At 45.4% G+C, this 20,395-nt stretch overlaps 2 protein-coding genes across 7 annotated transcripts in view; one reads left to right on the plus strand and one right to left on the minus strand.

Moving 5' to 3' along the window:
- The window catches only part of SH3YL1 (SH3 and SYLF domain containing 1), a 47,219-nt gene extending 42,520 nt beyond the window's left edge, over positions 1–4,699 (minus strand). The window contains exons 1-2 of one of the 4 annotated variants that reach the window (XM_032653335.1): positions 4,514–4,666; positions 2,666–2,812 (exon numbers count right to left, since the gene is read on the minus strand). In XM_032653335.1, the coding sequence (XP_032509226.1) occupies position 2,666 (1 nt within the window). In that variant the 5' untranslated portion in view covers positions 2,667–2,812; positions 4,514–4,666. Of the gene's footprint in view, positions 1–2,665; positions 2,813–4,065; positions 4,146–4,513 lie in introns of those variants that run through there. The other 3 variants (XM_032653336.1, XR_004352943.1, XM_032653334.1) reach the window with 3 other exon arrangements.
- Positions 4,700–4,846: 147 nt separating this feature from the next.
- On the plus strand, positions 4,847–19,244 carry ACP1 (acid phosphatase 1). Of its 3 annotated transcripts, none has more exons than XR_004352972.1 (6): positions 4,847–4,991; positions 9,265–9,338; positions 9,426–9,700; positions 15,914–15,975; positions 17,959–18,064; positions 18,223–19,244. XR_004352972.1 is itself a non-coding variant. In XM_032653471.1 (6 exons), exons 1-6 carry the CDS (start codon positions 4,949–4,951, stop codon positions 18,298–18,300), a joined length of 477 nt encoding a protein of 158 aa, XP_032509362.1. In that variant the 5' UTR covers positions 4,847–4,948; the 3' UTR covers positions 18,301–19,244. The 3 variants fall into 3 exon arrangements, 2 of the variants coding, with proteins under 2 accessions (XP_032509362.1, XP_032509363.1); XM_032653471.1 differs by having other exon boundaries at positions 9,426–9,539; XM_032653472.1 differs by having other exon boundaries at positions 9,587–9,700.
- The last annotated feature ends 1,151 nt before the right edge of the window (positions 19,245–20,395 follow it).

Below are 20,395 nucleotides of genomic sequence, written 5' to 3' on the forward strand. Positions count from 1 at the left end.
CAATAGAATGTTTACATTTCCAGCACTGGAGCTTGTGATTTGAGACTCTTACCCACACAGCTGTCCACCACTCAGCTGCAATCCTTACAGGTCAGAAGCAGTGCTTTTTACAAAGCTTTGTGCCCCTGTAGAGCCCTCTTCATACATCCAGGTGCTCAGTACATCACACTGACTTGAATTAATAAACTTCAGTGGAAATTGGTTCCTTTTCCTACTGAGCATCTATGCCTCTGGTTTTTGGAACCAGCACAGTGTGTCTGTTTCCACGGATGCCGCACCTGAAGGGGACCCATTTGCAGAATTAGACCAAGTGTCCTCCTTGTGCTACAGCAGAGCTTTGTAACCAAGGCTGATCCACGTCAGCGTCTGACCAAGGGCTTGTGTGGGAGCTGCCGGAACTGCCTCTTTCACAGGCACTTCTGTTTGGACTTGCTGCAAGGTTTTGTCACCACTGGGGAGAGCCTGAGAGCAAAGCCATGCAGAGGAGCGCTTGACTAGAGTTGGAGAGAGAACCTGGGCTCTGCCGGCACTGCTTGAGCCCAGGGCTGGGCCACAGCTGGTGCCACAAGCAGCTCTGGACTCTTCAGTCACATGGACCAGTGAAATCCTTTCCTGCTAAAGCCAATTTGGATCAGATATTCTGGCACGTGCAACTAAAGCTCAGTAAATGATACATAAACCTTACCCCCAAAAGACTTTCTACTTTGAACTCCATCAACCAGGCAGAATTAAACCAGTTAAATAAGCAAATTCCACAGTTGAGAGTTGCTGTTGCAAACATCCTGTGTAGGGAAGGTCAGAGCCTCTTTTATAAACATGGGAAGGAAAGCTACTGGACTGGGGAATTCACATGCAGCCCGGGATGCCTGCAGACCACACAGCTCAATCACTGAGCCTGAGTGCTAGACACAGCCCTGTGTCACTGCGAGCTGGGTGTCACAAGGCTGGTCATGGTGAGGACACCTTCACGTTCAGCTGAATTCCAGAAGAACCTGGCTAATCTGTTTGAATAGTACAGATCCTATTACATTTCTAATATGAGCATATTGCCAGGTCATAGCTGTATAATGGTGAATTTTTCTGTCAGAGCCAACAAGTAATAACAACGACTTAGAGACAAGCCTCAATTCCTGTCCTCAGCATCAAATCATGGCTCATCCACTTTTCCTCTGCTGTACCATTTGGCAGAGGGGCATGGTCTATTCAGAATGTTGATATCACATCCACTTTTCCTCTGCTGTACAATTCGGCAAAGGGGCATGGTCTGTTCAGAATGTTGCTATCATTATATTGCTGAAGTTGTGAAGACAAGGTCATTATTAAGTCATGGTTTGCATCTCAACATTCATAAGTCTCTTGAATTCCAAGGCAAAGCAAATCATCTATAAATATTTGAGTTTCCTCCAAAGAGAAGGATGGATGCCAAACCTCAAGCCAAGAAAACAGATGTAAAGTTTTCTTTAAAAAGTAACTGAAATATTTGAAAATTTCCATACTAAGACTTTTTTTTTTTAATTAAGAGGATTTTTTTTAATACTGAGGAGAAAATTTTTACTTTGGAAACCTCAAAAGCTTGAAATGAGCTTAAGATGTAGAAATAATTCCCATATTGGTCATGGGGCAGTAAACTCAGGGCTGGGGTGACTGGGGGCCACAGTGACATTAGAATACTATTTGGAGTAAGCTGCCACCCGGGGTGATAAAACTGACTAGTCTCCAGCCTAGCCCTCCTGTCTAGAACGAAAGTAGGGAGAGGAAAGGCCCCGTCCCAACACCTCATCGCTTTAAGACTTCAAGGGCTTCCCAAACTTTCCCTCTGGTCAACAAGCATCTAATATATTATTTTCCTTAATGGAGTCTCAATTATGAGAGGGCTACCTATAGGAAATTTTTTATTAATTTTTATCTTGGCTATAAACCTTAGCTAAAATAAAAGAAACTTTATATATCTATGTAACCTTTTGAAAGCCTTTGAAATATTGAGTTTAGCTTTATTAGGACGTTATCATCTCGGACACTACCACCTGATAACTATGGCCACTGTTTCTTTCTCTTTTTTTTAACATCTTTATTGGAGTATAATTGCTTTACAATGGTGTGTTAGTTTCTGCTGTATAACAAAGTGAATCAGCTATACATATAGATACATCCCCATATCCCCTCCCTCTGTCTCCCTCCCATCCTCCCTATCCCACCCCTTTAGGTGGATGCCACTGTTTCTTAAACTAATTCTCATCTCTCTGTGGCCTGGGTTTAACTGCTTCCTTTGTCTTAAGGAGACAAAGTCTGTCAGTTCTAGAAATCAAAACTGGTCTCTCTGGTCAGGTCATTAACCTTCTAATCCAAACTTCAAACTAAACTGATGATTTGAGCCCCAAACATTACTGTGGCCTGTGCCTCTTTTCTTGTTCCCCTGACCACAGGATTCAGACAGGGGACAGAGACTATAGAGTGACAAGAACCATAACTTCCAGCATAAGGAGCCCCTTGACTTATACCACGTTACCTTTTCTCAAACTGAAGAGTGATCCTGGCTCAGAGAAGAACTACACAGGCCACATTAACCTGGTCAGTGACTGTGAAAAATGGACTCCTCCCAAAGAAAATAAAAATTCCGTGTGTTTAGGTCTCAAACTTCACAGGATGATGTCTTATCGGGACACACTTGCACATAAGGCAACTTGTAGAAAGACGTCTGTGACCACCGGTCACTCGGCGTCACGGCAGCAACATCCCCTTCGCTTGTCAGCGTTCTCTTTCCAAACACCATATCTTTCTTTCTAAACAGTGAGAAAGCCCCTGAGAAAATTTCCTAAATGGAATAAAAGCATCAAATCACTCTTGATGAGCACAGATTTCTTTTAAATATTTTTTTAATCTTACAAAAGATGAGGGATAGTATTAACTCATTTTAAAGAAACTCTGTTTAAATAGAATATTTGTAAACCAGATAACCAATTCTCCTTAGTTTACGCATGATAAACAGGATGGAAGTAACAACCGATTTTAACCTCCAGCTGGTCACTGCGCAGGTATGCCAATAGCAGGCCACACAAAGAACTAAACAGCACCATGGAGACTTGTTATTTCTCTGAGGTGCGTGTGTGCAGAGTTTCTGACTAACCCATTATTAATTCAGGCATCTCCCACACCTCAATAAAAACTCTCACGAGGACAAAAATGCAGGACACGCATGTTCTGTATACAAAAGAAAACCTGAAAACCTCCTCCCCTTTGGTAGAACATTCTGGGGCCATCAGATTCCTACTCTCTATGGGCAGGGGTCTCCTCTCTGTGTCATTCTCTCCAACTCAGCCTCAGCAGCAGCAGTGGTGACACAGAACTATTTGTTGAGATGAAGTGAAAATGACACATTTCCAGCTAGCAGGGTAAATCTCATTATCTTATGGTCATCTACCTGTTCAGAGCAGTTTCCTATTTCATTACACAAGGAAAAACCACCACAGTAAAGGAAAGAGATCCAAGGTCCAGCGCTCACAGCACCAGGGAGGCGGCCACTCTGCCCCAAGAGGTTCCCCGGAACTGTGGCTGATCACAGGCAGGGCCAGGTGAGGTGTGGAGGGCCCGGCACTTACACCTGGGGAGCCCGGAAACAATGGCAGCTTTCTGCCTCCGGCTGCGCGAGCCAGGCCCAGGCTGAACGCAAACCGTCCAACAAAGGTCCAGAGTGCCCCCCACTAAAACAGACGGGAGCGATGAAAGATAGTGCCTTGTCTTTTCAAATATTAGATATTTACAAATGAAGTGAATGACAATCGCTAAAATTAAAAACGAGAAAAGCCATTCTGTGAACTGAATCAACTGGGGCCAAACCTGAATCACAACCGCATTTGTGGAGAGTCCAGGGAGCTGGTTCCTCTTAACTTTTAACAGTTGTGGGATAACTGAGTGTTAATAGATGCGCAACAGCAAAAAAAATCCCAAAGACATCGTTTCTACCTCTTTCACCAAAGATTTACACTCCTCAGCAAAACTTTTGTATAGCGTAAAGGGTGGTCCCGATTCCAGGTGAGGTTCAGCGGCGTCACCGACACCCGTACTCACTTGCGACCCCGAGCCTGGTCCGTTCCGGCGCCCCTGGAGCTGCCGACACCTACCCAGGAAGAGGAGAGGCCCTCCCCGCTCGGCTCCGCCTCCCAGGGCAGGGACCGGTCTAGCGAGGTGCACACCTGCGACAGGTGAGGGAGCAGGTAAACACCCGCTTTTCCGGGGCAAAGCACCTACTTCACACATATTCGCAGGACAAAAACTGCAGCTAAGGGAGGTGTGCGCTCGCCCTCACCGGTCCCAGGGCGGCTGCTGAAGCAACCCAGCTTCTACAACTGGGCAGCCCAGCGGCCGTCCTGCCGCAGAGCGGACCTTGCGCATTGGTTCCGACCCGGGCACTGGGGGCGGGGGTCTCGGGGTACCAGGAGGTGCCCTTGCGGACCCCGCACAGCCCCTGATCGCGGGCCTCACCTTCGGCCGCGCGGCCCAGGTGACGGGCGCTCACCTGAATTCCAGGACTGACCCCCTACTCTCCGAGGACACTCGGGGACCCATCAGGCCCCGTCTCTCTGGCTTCAGTCTGTGGCCCCCAAAACCCCGGGACTCGGGGCTACGCCCTCTCCTGCCCTCGGGTGGTCACTCCGCAGAGGCGCGTGACTCCAGCTCTCCCCCATTGGGCCCCTCCCCTTCCAGGTGGCTCTTGGTCCCGCCCTATCCCTCCCCTCCCCGCGCCCCACCCCCCGCCCTCGGGGTGGCTCTCGGCGCCGCCTCCCGCGGGAGGCTCTGGGGCCAGACTGCGCAAGCGCGAGACTGCACTATCGCTCCGGGTGGGGCCGGGGCAGGACTACGCGGGCGCGCGGAGCGGGCCCCTCGCGGTGCGCATGCGCCGCGCCAGAAAAGTTCCTACGTGATTAGTGGGCGCCTCTATGAGCGCGGGAAGATGGCCGAACAGGTGACCAAGTCAGTGCTGTTCGTGTGTCTGGGTGAGACAGCGCTCATCTAGCCCCACTTTGACTTTCCTGGAGGGCTGGGGAGGGCTTCGTGCGCTCTGGGCTGCGCCGCTGGGCCAGGAACGGTGATGCGGAAGAGGCCGGAGAGGGGAGACCCGAGGGTGGCATGGGGCGGCGCCGTTGCCTGGGCAGCTCTGCAGGCGGGGTGTCCTTGACGTGCCCGGTTCTCTCTCCAAGCGGGGTCTCCTGTTGAGTCCTGTCTCCGAGTCGGATCCCCTGTCACCTGCCGAAGCCCTCTATGCAAGCCTGGACCTCTAGCTTCTGTACAGTCCTTTCTCCAAGCCCGGTTCCCTTCTCACCTGCAGCACCTGTACTCCAAGCCAGGGTTCCTGACATTGCACTTGCCTAGAATCCCTTTTTCCCCTTCATCAGACAGACTCGAGGCCACTGGGCTGATCTGTCCTTTAAGGGCCTCCTGATGCGCCGAAACCCATGACAACACTGGTTTGCTGGCATGTTGCCTCGGCCCATGCTCACAAATGGATCTGACCTAAAGGCAGGGGAAGTGCAAAGGTTTAGGATTTCTTGATTGTAAAAGCCAAACCAGGGAGATCTGATTCCCTAGGTCGCTATGTAACAGCCCCATGTGCCAATATTCCTCTACATGAAAATGAAGGTATTTTTTATTTTTAATTCTTCAGGTAACTCCCAGCTCAGAATTATTTTCATTTTTAGGACTTCAACAGTTAGCCTCCCTTACTTAAAATAGAGCTCACTTTCCCTTTAGCTTTCAGGATTTTTCCTCTGATAGGGCACCTCAGTGCTTCCACCCCATCGCCTTAATTCCCCAGAGAGGACGGCCTATATGGTCAATAGTCCAGTGACTTAAAACCTGATGAGTCTGCATTTCCTTCCACTCCTCTTTAGGTGCTCCCTTAAAGAAGGCCACAGAAGTGTGCTCAGCGTTTCCCACTTTACCCCGTTTACCGTTTCCTACTCACACACCCTGTGGACTCCCTGTTCCCCAGGACTTCAGATGCTCAGTGTGCCTTCCGTGTGTGCTTCTTTCTGGGAACCCATTTTGCATTTTGCCTGGAAAGCCTTTCTAAAATGTCAGACCCAAGTATCCCCTTCTTTACTTTTTCCAGATCATCTAGGTAGAGGTAGTTGTTCCCATGACCCTTTATAGACACCTTTCCTCACACAGATTTTATTATAATTAACTTGATAGCCTCCTGAGATTATAGCTAGATTTAGCCCTCTTGAAGGCAATAACTGTGGCTTATTTTTCTTTGTATTTCCAGCTTTAGGACAAAATATGATGCATACTAGGTATTTGCAGAATTGAATTTCTATGAGGGGAAAAGTAAAAGGCCTCCTTGTTTCACTTTGACAGTCGGCATCATTTGATTTTTAAGCTCTCCACTGAAGGCTGGCTGATGGCTTCAACACAGTTTTTAAAGGGCAGTTCAGCCCAGGTTGGGCATCTAATAGGATTCCATTGCCTTGTTTATTTCACTTAGTATCGTTGATTAGGCTGACGTAATGCACTATGGTGGCTCTTAATGGGAGATGTCTGCTTGTAAGTATTTATTTTCAGTACTTTTTTTTTTTTTAAAGCAACTGCCATGGGACCAGGCACTGTTCTGAGTGCTAGGGACATAGTGGTGAGGAAAACAGACAAAACTCCCTGCGTCTCTAGAGCTCACATTCCGTCACCAACAATCAGGTATTTGGTTAGGACAGTGAGGCGGGAAAGGGGCAGAGAAGGAGAGTGCGACTGTAAGTAGGCTGTTCAGGGGAGGGCTTACCGAGAAGGTGACATTTGAGCAAAGACTTGACGGAGGTGAGGAAGCAAGTGTAGGGTATTTTGGAAAAGCACTCTGGACCCAGAGGAAGGCAGGTGAAAGATTTTGAAGTGAGGGTGCTGGCCATGTTCAAGAAACGGCTGGGAAGCTGAAGTTCTTGGCCTGGCGACCTAGTACCTTCTCAGTCAGACACCCCTCTGTACCTGAGGACTCAGATAATGTGGCTGTTTGCTCAGTTCCCAGTGGATACATGAGCAGTGCTGTTCTTGGTGCGTAGGGGAGAAGTTACTTCCTGACATACAGTGAGTGTTCCGGGGCAGGAGTCTGCAAACTCTTTATGTAAAGAGCCAGAGAACAAATATTTTGTGCTCTGTAGGCCATACCAAAGGTGTAGTGCAAAAGCAGCCCTAGCCAATACATAAGTGATCATGCTGGGCTGTAATTGTGTATGGACACTGGGATTTGAATTCTGTGGAATATTCTCAAGATATTCTGAGTATTTTTCAACTGTTTAAAAATGTAAAAAAATTATTTTTAGCTTTGAGAACTATATACAAAGCTGGTGGGTCCTGAGCCCTAGTTTTCAGACCCACATTTAGGTTCTGCGGTGGACAGATCTGGTGAGGCCGTGTGAGGACTTGGGCTCACTGAGCGAGTTAAGCCATTGGAGGGTTTTGAGCAGAGGTGGGAAGTTTAAAAAGAAGCCGTCAGCTGTTGTGTTGAGATTGGACTGAGAAGGGGTGAGGGCCACAGGAGGGAGACCCACAATTCAGAGAGAGTTTGTGTGTTGAGCCAGAGCTTTGCCGGTGGAGGGGGTGAGACATGGAGTTCTGGGGTATTTGAGGTTGCTGTTTGCCATTTCACTTGGTAGCCTGTGTGCAGGACAGTAACAACAGTACGTTTCTGAAACATAAAAGTTGTATTCCTTCAAAGCGTTTATTTGGACCTGTTTCAGACTGAAGTGCAGGGAAGTGTCAGAGGTATACCATTGGTAAGGGTAATAGCAGAAAAGAACGGGACTCCTTGTTTTGGCAAGATTATTAAGTGTTTAATGTTTTAAAGGTCTAAAGAATGTGTGCTGTTAATTGTGTCCCAGCCAGCACACTGGGAGATGAGAGAGAGCATGGTGGTGTCAGGTTACCTTTTTCCTACAATTAAGCCGTATTTAAATACTCTTCATCCTTTAAAGACCAGCCCTGACTGTTCTGTTTTTCTCATAGGAAGCTGTCGTATTCCTTGTGCTTTCTGGAGCCTTTTCCGGCGCTCCTGTAGTATATCGCCGGTCCGGCAGCCTTTGCCCTCTTGTCTGTATTCAGCTGATTCCGCGTCCCCCACAAATACAATGCTTAGCACGCGGACAGATATTTTGAGGGAGGATTTTCTGTCTTTTATCTTTCTTCCCCTGTGTAGTAAGGAATTTGACCCCATTTAATGAGAGGCCTTGCCTCTGTCCTGGCTGCTGGGAGGTAACCTTCAAACCCCTTGGAATTCCCTTGGAGTGATAGGAGTGTTTTGTGATTCAGGGATGGCCCTACACAGCTTATGCAGAGGAGGTAACTCGGGTGGAGGCTGCGAGCCACACATGGCAGGGGAAGGGGCTGGACATTGGGTTCAACCACAGGCCAGTAACTCAATCAGTTGGGCTTATTTATGAAACCCCAATAAATCCTTGGCACTGGAGCTCTGGGAGGCGTCCTGGATTGGGAGTACTCTGAGTACTGTCACACCTGGGTGACGGGAATGTGACACATCCCCAAGGGCGAGAAAGTTTCCGATTTGGAACTTTCCAGAATCTTTGCTGTGCTCTCTGACTTTGGCTGGTTCTGCTTTGTATCTTTTTGTGATAATAAAACTATAATCATAAGTATAGCATTTTCCTGAATTCTGCAGTCCTTCTGGAGAAATATTGAACCTGTAAGGTTCAGCTGGTTTGAAGTGAGGGTGGCTCTGGGGATCTGTGAACTTGCAGCTGCTGTAAGTTCTGGGCAGACTGGACAGCCTGGAGGACCATCCCTACCCCAGCTGGCTGACTTTTGGGTCCACAGCACTCAAGCAAGGGCTCCCTCTGCACAGGTCCTGCAGTAGAAGTCTGTGTGGAGCTACTCTTAGGTCTGAATACATTTGCTTGTGTATTTTATGAAACAATAGTCATCTTTATTATGTGCAGTATACTTGAAAATGCATATTTTAAACTCTATTCTGTTGTATTTCATTTTAAAATAGGCTGGTTGCGACCCACTTCGTTGATTTCACGACTCGCTTCTGGGTCAGTGATAGCAAACCTGAAAAACGATGATTTTGGTCATGACTGTTCTGATTTCGGATGTCTTTGTCATTTGTACTTTGAGTACTTGGACAGTTGGTGTGAAATCATTGAGCAGGGTTGGGTCAGCTGTTCCCCCAGGTTCGGCCACGTGCTGGCAGGACGGTCACCTCAGAGAAGAGTACCTTGCTTCCCTCACATCAGATGCTCACTCTGCCCCCTCCTTTTTTTTAAGGTAACATCTGTCGATCACCCATCGCAGAAGCAGTTTTCAGGAAACTTGTAACTGATCAAAACATTTCAGATACTGTAAGTACTGTTCACAGCCTTAAAGAGGACAACCTGAATGGCTTTGGGGCAGAAAATTGTGAAAAAAATTATTTTTTTCTCCTGCAGTGGAGGATAGACAGTGCAGCAACGTCCACGTATGAACTAGGAAACCCTCCTGATTATCGAGGGCAGGCTTGCATGAAGAAGCATGGTGTCCCCATGAGTCACGTTGCCCGGCAGGTACCGTACTTGACCTTGAAGGTGCACTTGTGTGTTTTGTGTTGCAGTGGGTCATTGACAGTGGCGCTGTTTCTGACTGGAACGTGGGCCGGTCGCCAGATCCGAGAGCTGTGAGCTGCCTGAGAAATCATGGCATTAACACAGTCCATAAAGCAAGACAGGTAGAAGAGACCTCGTTTAATTTCTAATACGTTGATCCCGTAACCTGAGCGGTTGTGAGAGGCTTAACCAGACTTATGTATAATGAGTGCGTTTATTTGAGTCTGTTTATTTAGGGTCAGCCTAACCAGCCACAATACACCCATTCTGGTTCCACAGTTCTGAAAGGTTTGCATGGTCTTGGAATCGACTTGTTAAAATGCATGGTCGAGAGAGCCCTGGCTAAGAGCTGGCCGACCTGAGCTGGCATCGCCTTTTTTTCTGTGCGTGAGGTCTTTAAACATTTAAGCCCTGGTGACTTAGTCTGCTTCCATTACTAGGTTGTTGCTAGAATAAATTTCGGTTGTAAATACAGAAACATTGCCAGCTGTGAAGTGCCTTAGAAATACCGGGTAACGCTGATATTACTATGGATGCATATCCTGCACACCAGCAGTAGTACTTCTGGGTTTTGGTTCTGGAACGCGGCCCAGCAGCACGTCCCGCGAGGAGGTTGGCGTGCCTTATCTGCTCTGCAGGGTGGAAGCCACCAGCTGCATGTGCTCTTGCACTTTTGAGATATGGCCAGTGTAATGGAGGCTGCATTTTAAACTGTAACTCATTTAAATAGCCACTTGGTCTGGTGGGCACGTTATTGGGCTGCAGGGTTCTAGACTCCCGTGGAACCGCGGGAGGTGGGGTGCTGAGGTTTTCATGGCAGCATTCGTGGTGAGACGTCGGGGTCCGTAGGCGGCCCGTCCAGTCCCTCCCAGTCTAGGAGCTGCTGTGGGTGCTCGCGCTGGCACCTTCTATAACCACGGGGACCAGCTGCTACAGAAACACGCTTCGTTTCTGACTAGCGTGTCGTTCTAAAGGGACTGCTATTTTTATCAACATGATTATTTTGTGGAGATTCAATTGGATTTTTTAAAAACCTCGCTAAAATCTGCTAACTTCCTTTTGTATCCATCCTAACAAAATGTAGGCTCTATAGGCCAAGAAGGGTTATGGCTTGGTGTCACATGAGCTTTTGAGGCCTTCAAAGTGAGAAGCCAAATATTTTGCAAATCAGTTGTCAAATATATTGCATGTTTGTAAGTATGGATGGCAGTGTGAGAACTATAATTTAGTATTAGTGCTTGGATCAGAACTTCTCGTAAGACCGGATAAAGATTCCTTAGTCGTTGTTATACTAAATTTTGTCTCTATTTAAAACTTGGCAGATTGCTTTGCCATATAGCATCGTATTTTAAATTTTGGTCGTTCTCAAATTTTATCAATTACGGAAAGGAGTGGTTGGTAAACACATTTTGCAGGTCAAGAAACAGTTCTGGGGAGAAAATAAATGACTTATTGAAGGTTATGCAGCTGCAAAGTGGTAGAACTTGGATTTAATTACAGGTTTATTTGTTGAGGTGTGAGCCAGAAAATTCACAAAACAGAATTACTATAGAAACACTTTTAATATGTTAATAATGTCTCAGAAATTAGTAATACACACATTATTTTTGACTTAGATAACTGAGATCTGTGAACTAGTTTCTGGCTACATCAGTTGACTCTGCATGTTAACAATTTACTATTTAAATTAACTATTTTAAGGACCCTTTCTTAAGTGGAATTTTCATTGGAGATTAAACATTTTTTATATCATTTGTCCATTCTAATCTCTTCAGGGTTGTACATACCTTGCCAGTTTCTATTTTGTTTTCTAAATAATGTAGATTTATTTTGAGTAGACCTTCAGAATTATGAGCAATGACACTTCCATGTTTTCTGCTTTTAAGATCAGATTATTTTTCATACACTAAGTTTATAATAAAAGTGGGTACAAATGAAATATTTTAAATACACATGCCTTAAAAAAACAAAGCTAGAAAGTTACTGCTTATGAAATTATTACCAGTTTTAGAAGTAGTACTTCCACATGATCTATTTTCTTTTTCTTGTTGCTTTTAAGAAGATTTTCTCAACAATGATTTTTTTAAAAATGTGAAAGTCCTAGTAGGATATGTCAGTATCACGTCAGATCTTTGTTATTTTTTAGCATTTTCTAATGTTTACAGATTTCCTCTTTAGTGAGTATCACAATTTGTATGAGAACTATTCTAATATTTCTATTAAACCTGGGTTTTATAGACAGGATACATTCAGGGTACTTTTTTCTTTTTAGCGCATGTAATCATTTCTCTGGAGTATGTGAACTCTCACATCCGGTTAGTTCTGTGGGGATGTTTACTTTATCATACATTCTTTCCCTTTTCAGTAAACTTTATTTGACATATGCACAGATGTCAGGGTGCTCAGTGCATCTTATGGCACGACCAGCTCTACTCCCTCTACTCCAGAGGTCACCGCTCAGAATGCCGTCTACCTTTTCAGCTTTATGGCAGTGGAATCCTAGAGTGTGTATACTTCTGTCAGCTTTTTCCTTTGTGAGATTCTCCGTATTGTTGCTCATAGCAAAGCTTAGTCATCTTCATTTGTGGACTCAGTATCATTTTACAGTTAGGCTACAGTTTATTATCAGTTCCACTCTTGAGGAACACTCGGTTGTTTCTAGTTTGGGGCTGAGTCCACTGAATATCTTTGTGTGTGTGCAGTTCTGTTGGGTGGATACACACCTGGCATCACACACTGTGTCGGGGTCGAGCAGCCTCATAAAACAAGTTGGCTAATGTTTCTTTTCTCTTCGGTTAAAAAACTTTTGTCAAACAATGATGGTGTTTCTACCTTAACTGTTTGGAAGGATTCATCTAATCCATTGTCCTTTGTTGCTCCCTGATGTTGCTGTCATTTTCTTCTGCTATCTTTAGCTTTCTTTGGTGTGTAGTTACCAGCAGTTTTATGTGGTCAGATTCACTTCCTGAATTTGTGTCTTGATGGTTTTCATCAGTGCTGGAAGATTCTGGGCTGTTATCTTTGTCTACTTTTCTTCCCCTCATTCTTCTGAGATTCAACCTAAATGTATTTTGAACATAAATTTCTTGTGCTTTTGCTACTTTCTCCATCCTTTTTTTCACTGTTTTTCAGTCTGAGACTTTTCTCCTGACCTGTTTTGTGATGTACAAATCTTTCTGTTTTCAAACAGTTCATAAGCCTCTACTTATTGAATATTTAGTGTCTGTTACTTTGTTTAATTCTTTAAGTTTTATTTGATCTTTTAAATTGACTCCAGCTTTCTGGTGAAATTCTACATCTTGCCCTATATTTTCGTGAACAACTCCAATCACAGTTATTTTACACAAAGCCTAGTAGCTAATACCTGGGTCATCTGTGAGTCTGCTTTTCTTTCTTTTCCTCTTTGTTGTATTGCTCGGCATGCTTGATAGTTTGGATTAAATGCGGAGCATGATGTATAGACAATGTAGAAGCTTTGGGTGAAGGACCTTCGCCCCCAGGTGGCTCCGCTTTGGTAGGGCAGGAATTGGTTTGGAGCTGACTGGTTTCTGGACCTGCCTCGCGGGGCTCGGGCTGTGCTGGACGGGCCCCTCTCGGGTGAACTTCCAGGAGTCCCCCTGCCGGGGAGGCGTTCAGCACACAGGGCTGTTCCTGTTTAGCAGCTTCTGAAGTAGTTCTTCTTCCCTCCCCACTGAGTCTGCTGCATGCGGCCTTCCACTTGTTCTCTTGGCTTCTTTCTCTGAATAGTTTAGGAACTTGGCAGATGCTCTGAGGAGAAGACGTGTGGTGCCAGCTTCACCTCCGGCATCTCCATCCGGTGAGGGCCACTGGCCCTTTGGTGCTCCTGCCTTCCATCAGCGGCCTTCTGCCCAGGCTTCTCATGACCTGGGAGGCCGGTGGTTTGACCCACGCGATGCTAAGCACCCCTTTCATCCCCCATCGTGACAATCACAATGTCCTCAGACGTTGCTAACAGCCCCTCCTGTGAGAGTCTAAAGCACAGTCCCCAAAGTGGGTTCCAGGGACCCCTAGGCCAGTGAGGTCAAAATGTGTGAGTCAGGGATCCATTCAAAGGCTCAGACTAACCATAACCAGTGAGCTAGGACAGAGTAGGAAAAGTTTGCTCGTATGTTTTCAGGTTCTGCATTGCAAATAACCTGTAAGAAACCACTGCTAATGAGCTTTGGTGTTGCATCAGAGAAGATCCACAGTTACACAATGGCTGTTAAAATACTGCTTTTAAGCTACATACTTGTGTGAGGCTGGTTTTGCATATTTCAGCAGATCAAATGCAGAAGCACAGAGGAGAACCGTCTGCCTTGAGTAAGCAGACATTAAAGAGATTTGCAAAAATGTCAAACAGTGCCACTCTCCTCCCTAAGTTTCAGTGTGGAAAATAGAGCTGTTTTTCATTTATAAAAATGTTATAGTAACAGGTAATGAATTTTTATTATTTTTAAGTGAATAATAAGTGTTATAAAAATTTCACTTTTAATAGCTTTGGTGAATATTGGTACAATAGATAAAACCCTAAGTAACAAGTTGTTTAGAGGGAAGGCCTAAATAATTTTAAGAGTTAAAAATTTCTGCATCCAGGAAGTTTGAGATCTCTCTTCCGAGCTCTAGCCAGGGCCCAGGATCAGCAAGTCCTCTTGAGGGCGGGGGCAAGATGCCAGCTGCCCTTTGTGGCCGGTCAGCCCTCGCAGGTAGCCAGGCTTATCTGTAGCAGCAGAGGGCCCGCCAATTTGCATACCTGGTCCTGTGCGCGCGGTTGGGATTTTGGCCTTTCTGAGCCTGGCTGTCATGGGAGCACGTTAATGATTGTGCAGAAGTGTTTAGTTTTGATGGGCGTTTTCTACTTTTTTTCTGGCAATAGGGTTGTTTTGCCACAAGCTATTTCATTTATAGCTGCAAGCGGAAATCCTTTACCATGCATTCTTTATAAGATGTTAATTATAGCTGTTCCTCTTCCACAGTCTTTTTAACATCCAAACATCATGTAGCTACATGTAGCTGTCAGTTACTAAGTCTTTCTTAGGATCTGCAATCGCAGTCATTCCAAAATTACAAACAGTGTTTAATATTTAATCTCAGGACATTTCTCAGACAACTAATTTGGGGAAATAACTTGTAATATTTGTTCTAACAGATTTTAAAATAAGCTAGTACCTTGGGAATGTTAGCAAAATTTGGTCCCGGTACTTTATTAATGTGCTGCGCTACAAATTAATGCAAGCGCGCACTAAGGGCCAAAATTTATTATTTTTCACAGAAGAGTGAGTATATTCATGGTTCCTTTGCAGCGCTGATTATCGTAGAGTGCCACTACTCTGCTTAACCAGGCATTCAAAATCTTTGTAGTTTCATTGTGCCACTATATCCTAGAGGATTTTTTTAGTGATGAAGATGAGTATTGAAAGCATTCTTAGAAATTATTTCCATCCTTGATTACGGCATGTTTCCCTTCCTTCCTTCCCACCTGCCTACCATTTTTTTAATTGAAGTGTAGTTAATTTACAATGCTGTTAGTTTCAGGTGTATCTTTCCCCTTATAGGTTATTAAAATTGAATATAGTCGCTCTTTTCTTATTCTGTTATTACTTATACTAATAAAAAATCATAAGAGAGTTTTTTGTTTATATTTTAGTGAGCTTATGTTTATGAATTATGTCTGAAAACAGTGCCAAGTTTGGGTTAGAATTAGTAAAAATACTGAGTGGTACTTTCTTCTGTGTCATGTCCAAGTTATGGATATTTAGTCGGAATAGAGAAGATCCAGAGATTCAGTTACTCATGTGTTTCTTTCTCGTGAGCCTGACCACCCTCTACTTCAAATGTTATCTTCCTCTCTGCCCTCTTCTCTGCTTTATTTTTCTGTGAGGCATTGTCAGTCCTGAGAGCTGCCCACCCTGCGTAGGAGGGAAGCCCCACAAGGACAGCCGCCAGTGCTGCAGTTGACCCATGTCACTGGGGCTGAGGATGAGTACTTGTAGAATGAAAAATAGGGCTCGGACACGGAACATTTTAATACGTTAACTGAATTATACTTTGTTTCTAAGAAGTCGAAGATGAAGTATAAACTTTGCATCCACATATTATACTATTTATGATTATTCTAGGGAACTGTATAAAATAAAATTTATTTGCAATACAATTTTAGGAAATCAGGTTAACTGTTTAAAGTACCTTAATTGATTTATAACTTAATAAGTGAGTAGCAGATTCAAGTATAGCCTTTTGTTTTTTTTTCTTTTTTTTAAGGTTCTGTTTTGGATCCTCTAGGCTTGATTGGTCTAAACGTAAACATTATGTTTTCACTTCTCATTTACTTTTAGGTTACCAAAGAAGACTTTGCCACTTTTGATTATATACTATGTATGGATGAAAGCAACCTGAGGTAATCGTATTTTTAAAGGGTATTTCTCTTCAGCTCAGTTCAGTAATAGGCTAGGCAGTTTGTTGTCCAAAATGACTTTTCTAGTACCTTAAGCTTGTAATATATAATGCTGGTCACAACATGTGGAAGTACTTATTTAGAAGAGTGAGAAATCCAGGGAATAATTTGGAGCTGAAGTCTCATAGATCTGTTTACACTTAGACACACCCTTGGATAAGGAAAAGTCTGACATATAAGGTGATGCTTTGTTTTGCAGGAGAACGAGTTTGTTATTGCTATAATGATTCACGGCCAGCATGGTGTTTTATTGTGTTTCTCATCTTATTCCCCCTTACAGCTGCCTCACAGCAACCCCCAAAAAAAGACTAACAAAAAAGAAGACGTTTTAGTTCATTTAAATTGTTGATTGCCTTAATCAATTTAAAAAACAAAAACTGTCAGATTAAGGTATTAGATAAAAATGGCTAAGCATGGTGCATACCATGTGCTGTGCACGCCAAAGCGCTTCCTCTGAAGGTTTGCACTGTTGCTCCATCTTGTCAAAGAGGAATTCGAGGCACAGAGAGGTTACGTTACTTGCCCAAGGTCACAGATTCAGTGGTGGGTGTGTTGGAATTTTAGCCTAGGCTGTGTGAGGCATGAGTCACACTCACCACCGTGCCCTATCGCCTCACTTGTGCGTTTGACCTCAGGGGACATGGATCTGGGCAACAAGGAACTTGGTGTGGCATTTCTTCAGCCAGGCACTGGTAACCAATGATGAGAGCGTTTTCCTGGGCCTCTCCTCCTGAAGTCTGAGGTGGGCTTACATGTATTATGGGCTTCATGTATTCAAATTAAACCTAACAAACAATATGATACAATGTGACCATGCAAAGATAAATGAATACGATGTATTTTACAAATATAGAGGCAGACTCGGGCTAAGTGACCAAAGGGAGTGTATGAGCAGACCATGCACCAGTTGCAGGACGGGCACCGTGCTGCCTGTCACACAATAGGTCTTGCTGAGTGAGATGCCTGAGCACTCCGCCCGCAGGGCCCTCGGTGTCTGCCCTCACCGAGAGGACAGACGAGCCCGCGGTGTGAGCGCAGGACCACACTGCCTTGCTTCACTGCTAACCCGTAAATGTTGCGTGTGTTTGATTAACAGAAACTCTTTCCTTTAGTCACTGTTGTAGGGTGGACAGGTACGGATGCAGCAGGCTTACCTAGGTTTTCATTAATCACGAACTGCGTTAAAATACGTAGATTTTCTATTTTTGTTTTTCACTTGTTGGTTTTGTTTTGTCCACATTTTTCTCACTTATGGAATAGCTCATCAGTATCATCAACAGTGTCTTGTTAGAGAACGCTGTGTGGCACCCTATTAATGAAATGTCCAGACGTGGTTGGCACGTGGTGGTGCAGCCCGAGCCACCCCTGCTCCCACCTGCCCTTCACGTTTCAGCCTCGGTGGCTTCCTGGGGAGGGTCTGTGCTCTGAGGCCTCGCGGGTTTCCCGTTAGACTCTGTTGTCCCCCATAGAGATTTGGTAACCAAATGCAGGAACAGTCCACACGAAGCTCAGTGAGAAAGCTGAGGTGGGAGATGGGCGCGGAGCCCCCCCAGGCAGTGGAGTGGGTGCAAGGACCACCGTCAGGACACCTTAGCGTGGAACCTCCCGCCCTCTGGGACTTGGTCCTCATGGCTTTTTGCGTTCCACTCTGTCACCTTGTCAGGAGAATGCAGATTACTGTCTGACTCAAAGCTGTACATTTCGTGTAAATCCCCTGCTGTTGCGAGCTCCCTTGCCTGAAAGACAGAGCCCCATGACTGCAGCCCCACGGAGGGCCGTGCAGAGCTGCCGAGTGCTTGATTTCCTCTTTAAGTCAGGTCACTTTTGCTGGATTTTGATATGGGTGCTTCATAAAACCCTAGCAGACGTCCCAGTTTAACTTGAAACCATAGATCAGAAAACTGAGTTCATGTTTCAATTTTACAGAGATCTGAATAGGAAAAGTAGTCAAGTTAAAAACTGCAGAGCGAGAATTGAACTACTTGGGAGCTACGATCCACAGAAAAAGCTCATCATTGAAGACCCTTATTATGTAAGTATGGTTCTCACTTCCATGCTGCGGTTCACGGGTAGGGATAACGTAAACACCAGCCTGTCTGTGCGCCCTCACGTCGGGAGTCGGAGGCAGAGTCCTGAAGGGCCTTTTCCTTACGCAGGCTTTGTTACTCTTCCTTTTCCCTGTCTTTTCAGGGTAATGACGCCGACTTTGAGACCGTCTACCAGCAGTGTGTGCGCTGCTGCAGAGCCTTCCTGGAGAAGGTTCGCTGACCCGGGTCCAGCCCTGCTGCGGCCCAGGCTCGTTCCCACAGGCCCGCATTCTCAGCCAGGTGTCACAGTGTCGCCACTCCCTAGCCAAGGCCGCAGCCCTTTTTTCAGTTGACTCACTGTTTCTTACCTTAAAAAATAATTGTAGATGGAAATCAGTTGTTGCGTTTGGTGGACGAATAAAAATGTTTGATTCAGCCAGTTTATGGGGTAAGTGTTCTTAGACTAGTTGAACCTCCCACTTTGCCCCAGTTACAAAAATAGTGGAACAAAGAAAATCGTAGAGCAGCAAGATAGAGCATAATGAAGTAAAGCATCTCTGTAAGGCTCGGCAGCATCTGCGCCCATCGGCACTTCCAGGAAGCTGCACTACCTCTTCCCTCTGTGTGGACGGGGCCCCTGCCCTGCACTCCCTCTTGATGCCAGGGCCTGGTGTCCAGTGCTGTTGGTGAGAAGTGTTCACACACATGCACAGTGCACACTTGTGCACCGACAGGACAGGAAGGAGGAAGAATTGCGTGACTCATCTTCAGCACCTTCACTCCTTAGTTTGTGTCTGTCTAGCTGATTTCATAAGGAAGTCACCTTGTGTTCCCGTTTGAACCACTTTGCCTCTGGAAACGTAATTATGTCCGGGAAGAAGGACACTTGTGTGCTGGTTTACCTTAGGGTCAGTGTGGGGACCACGTCTGCTTTTACATGCGTGTGATTAACCTGAATGTCAAATATAGATCAGCTTAGGTGGGAAAAAAATAATAAGTGGGGAAAAAGTCCTTTTATGTTGGAATGCTTAAATATTGATATGTTAAGTATCCTTTTATCAGTGCTTAGTTTATAGGCAAATATAGGTAATTTCTGTGCACTTGGAGATAACTGATCTAAAATTCATATGAATATATGTCAGAAAAGATTGTTTTCAAATAAACTGGGGAAATTACAAAACTACAGCTAAGTACAAGTCTGGTGTCTGCCTGTTTTTCTACTGACAGGTGGAGAAGAATCAGAAAGCATTGCCTCCACTGTCCCTTTTGGATGATGTGTGATGTGTGCCTGTCTGCCCCGTGCCGGGCAGCACCCTAAGCGGCGTAAGCGCCTAAGTAAGCACGTTGCTTCCACTCAAGTAATATGTTCATGGGAGAAGCTGGCAGCCCTGCCGCCACAGCGGCCTTGCCTGCGCCCCATCCTCAGTGGAGTGTGGGTTCTCCTTGGGGCCAGCACCCCAAGGCAGACCCCTGTGGATGGCTAGATGAGGGACAGCTTTTCTCCTCTCGGTCTTCAGCCCAGTTCATCGTTGATGACCCGAAGTCCCGGGAGGACTCGGGGTCATGGACCGGTCTGAGTGACGGTCGCTCAGAAGCAGGGAGAGTTCAGAGGAACGGCTTCTGGTCCTCAGTATCACAGGAGCCCCAGACGGGGGACCTTCGGTCCTGAGCTTACTCGGGCCTGAGGGATGAGCAAGGTGTCTTTCCCACCAGGCCACCGGGGGCGGCAGACTCAGGGACACCGGGGAGGTGGCGGCAAGAAGGCTGGCCAGGCGTGTGTGTGGTGGCCTGCGGGGTCGCTCCATGAGGGCTTATCCGGAAACGTGGGAGGATTGAGAATTTGATAATGGTAGCTTTAAAAAGTAAAGAATTGAGGGAAAAAGTCTACCTGCAACTAGGAAACAGGAAAGTAAAGCACTTCAAAAATTACACCCTAGTGCCCTAATCGTTCAGTAATTGCTTAATACTCTCAAAGTAAGGAAATTTCTTACTCTTTTCTGTTCCTTTATGTTGATGAATAAATCTCTCTAGTTCGTTTTCTTTAACATTTACACACATGTCTTAAACACAGACCCTCAGACAAATCCTAGGGTTCCTAATTGACTTTGTCCTTAGGCTGTATCCAGACTAGGGCTCATGGAACAGAAAACCTCGTTGCTGAATTCACTTGTCTGAAAAATTAGATCCAGTCAGATTTGTTCAAAATATATCTACCTGTAAAAATCTGGAGCTTTTTGGAAGTCTTAAGGTCCCTCTTAGTTTAGCGTTTCCATTACAAGGTCACACAGGAAATACGGAGTTTAGTGTTTCCGTTACAAAGTCATACAGGAAATACG

Source organism: Phocoena sinus, chromosome 13 (genome assembly GCF_008692025.1).
Source record: "Phocoena sinus isolate mPhoSin1 chromosome 13, mPhoSin1.pri, whole genome shotgun sequence".
In the NCBI taxonomy this organism is placed as follows: domain Eukaryota; kingdom Metazoa; phylum Chordata; class Mammalia; order Artiodactyla; family Phocoenidae; genus Phocoena; species Phocoena sinus.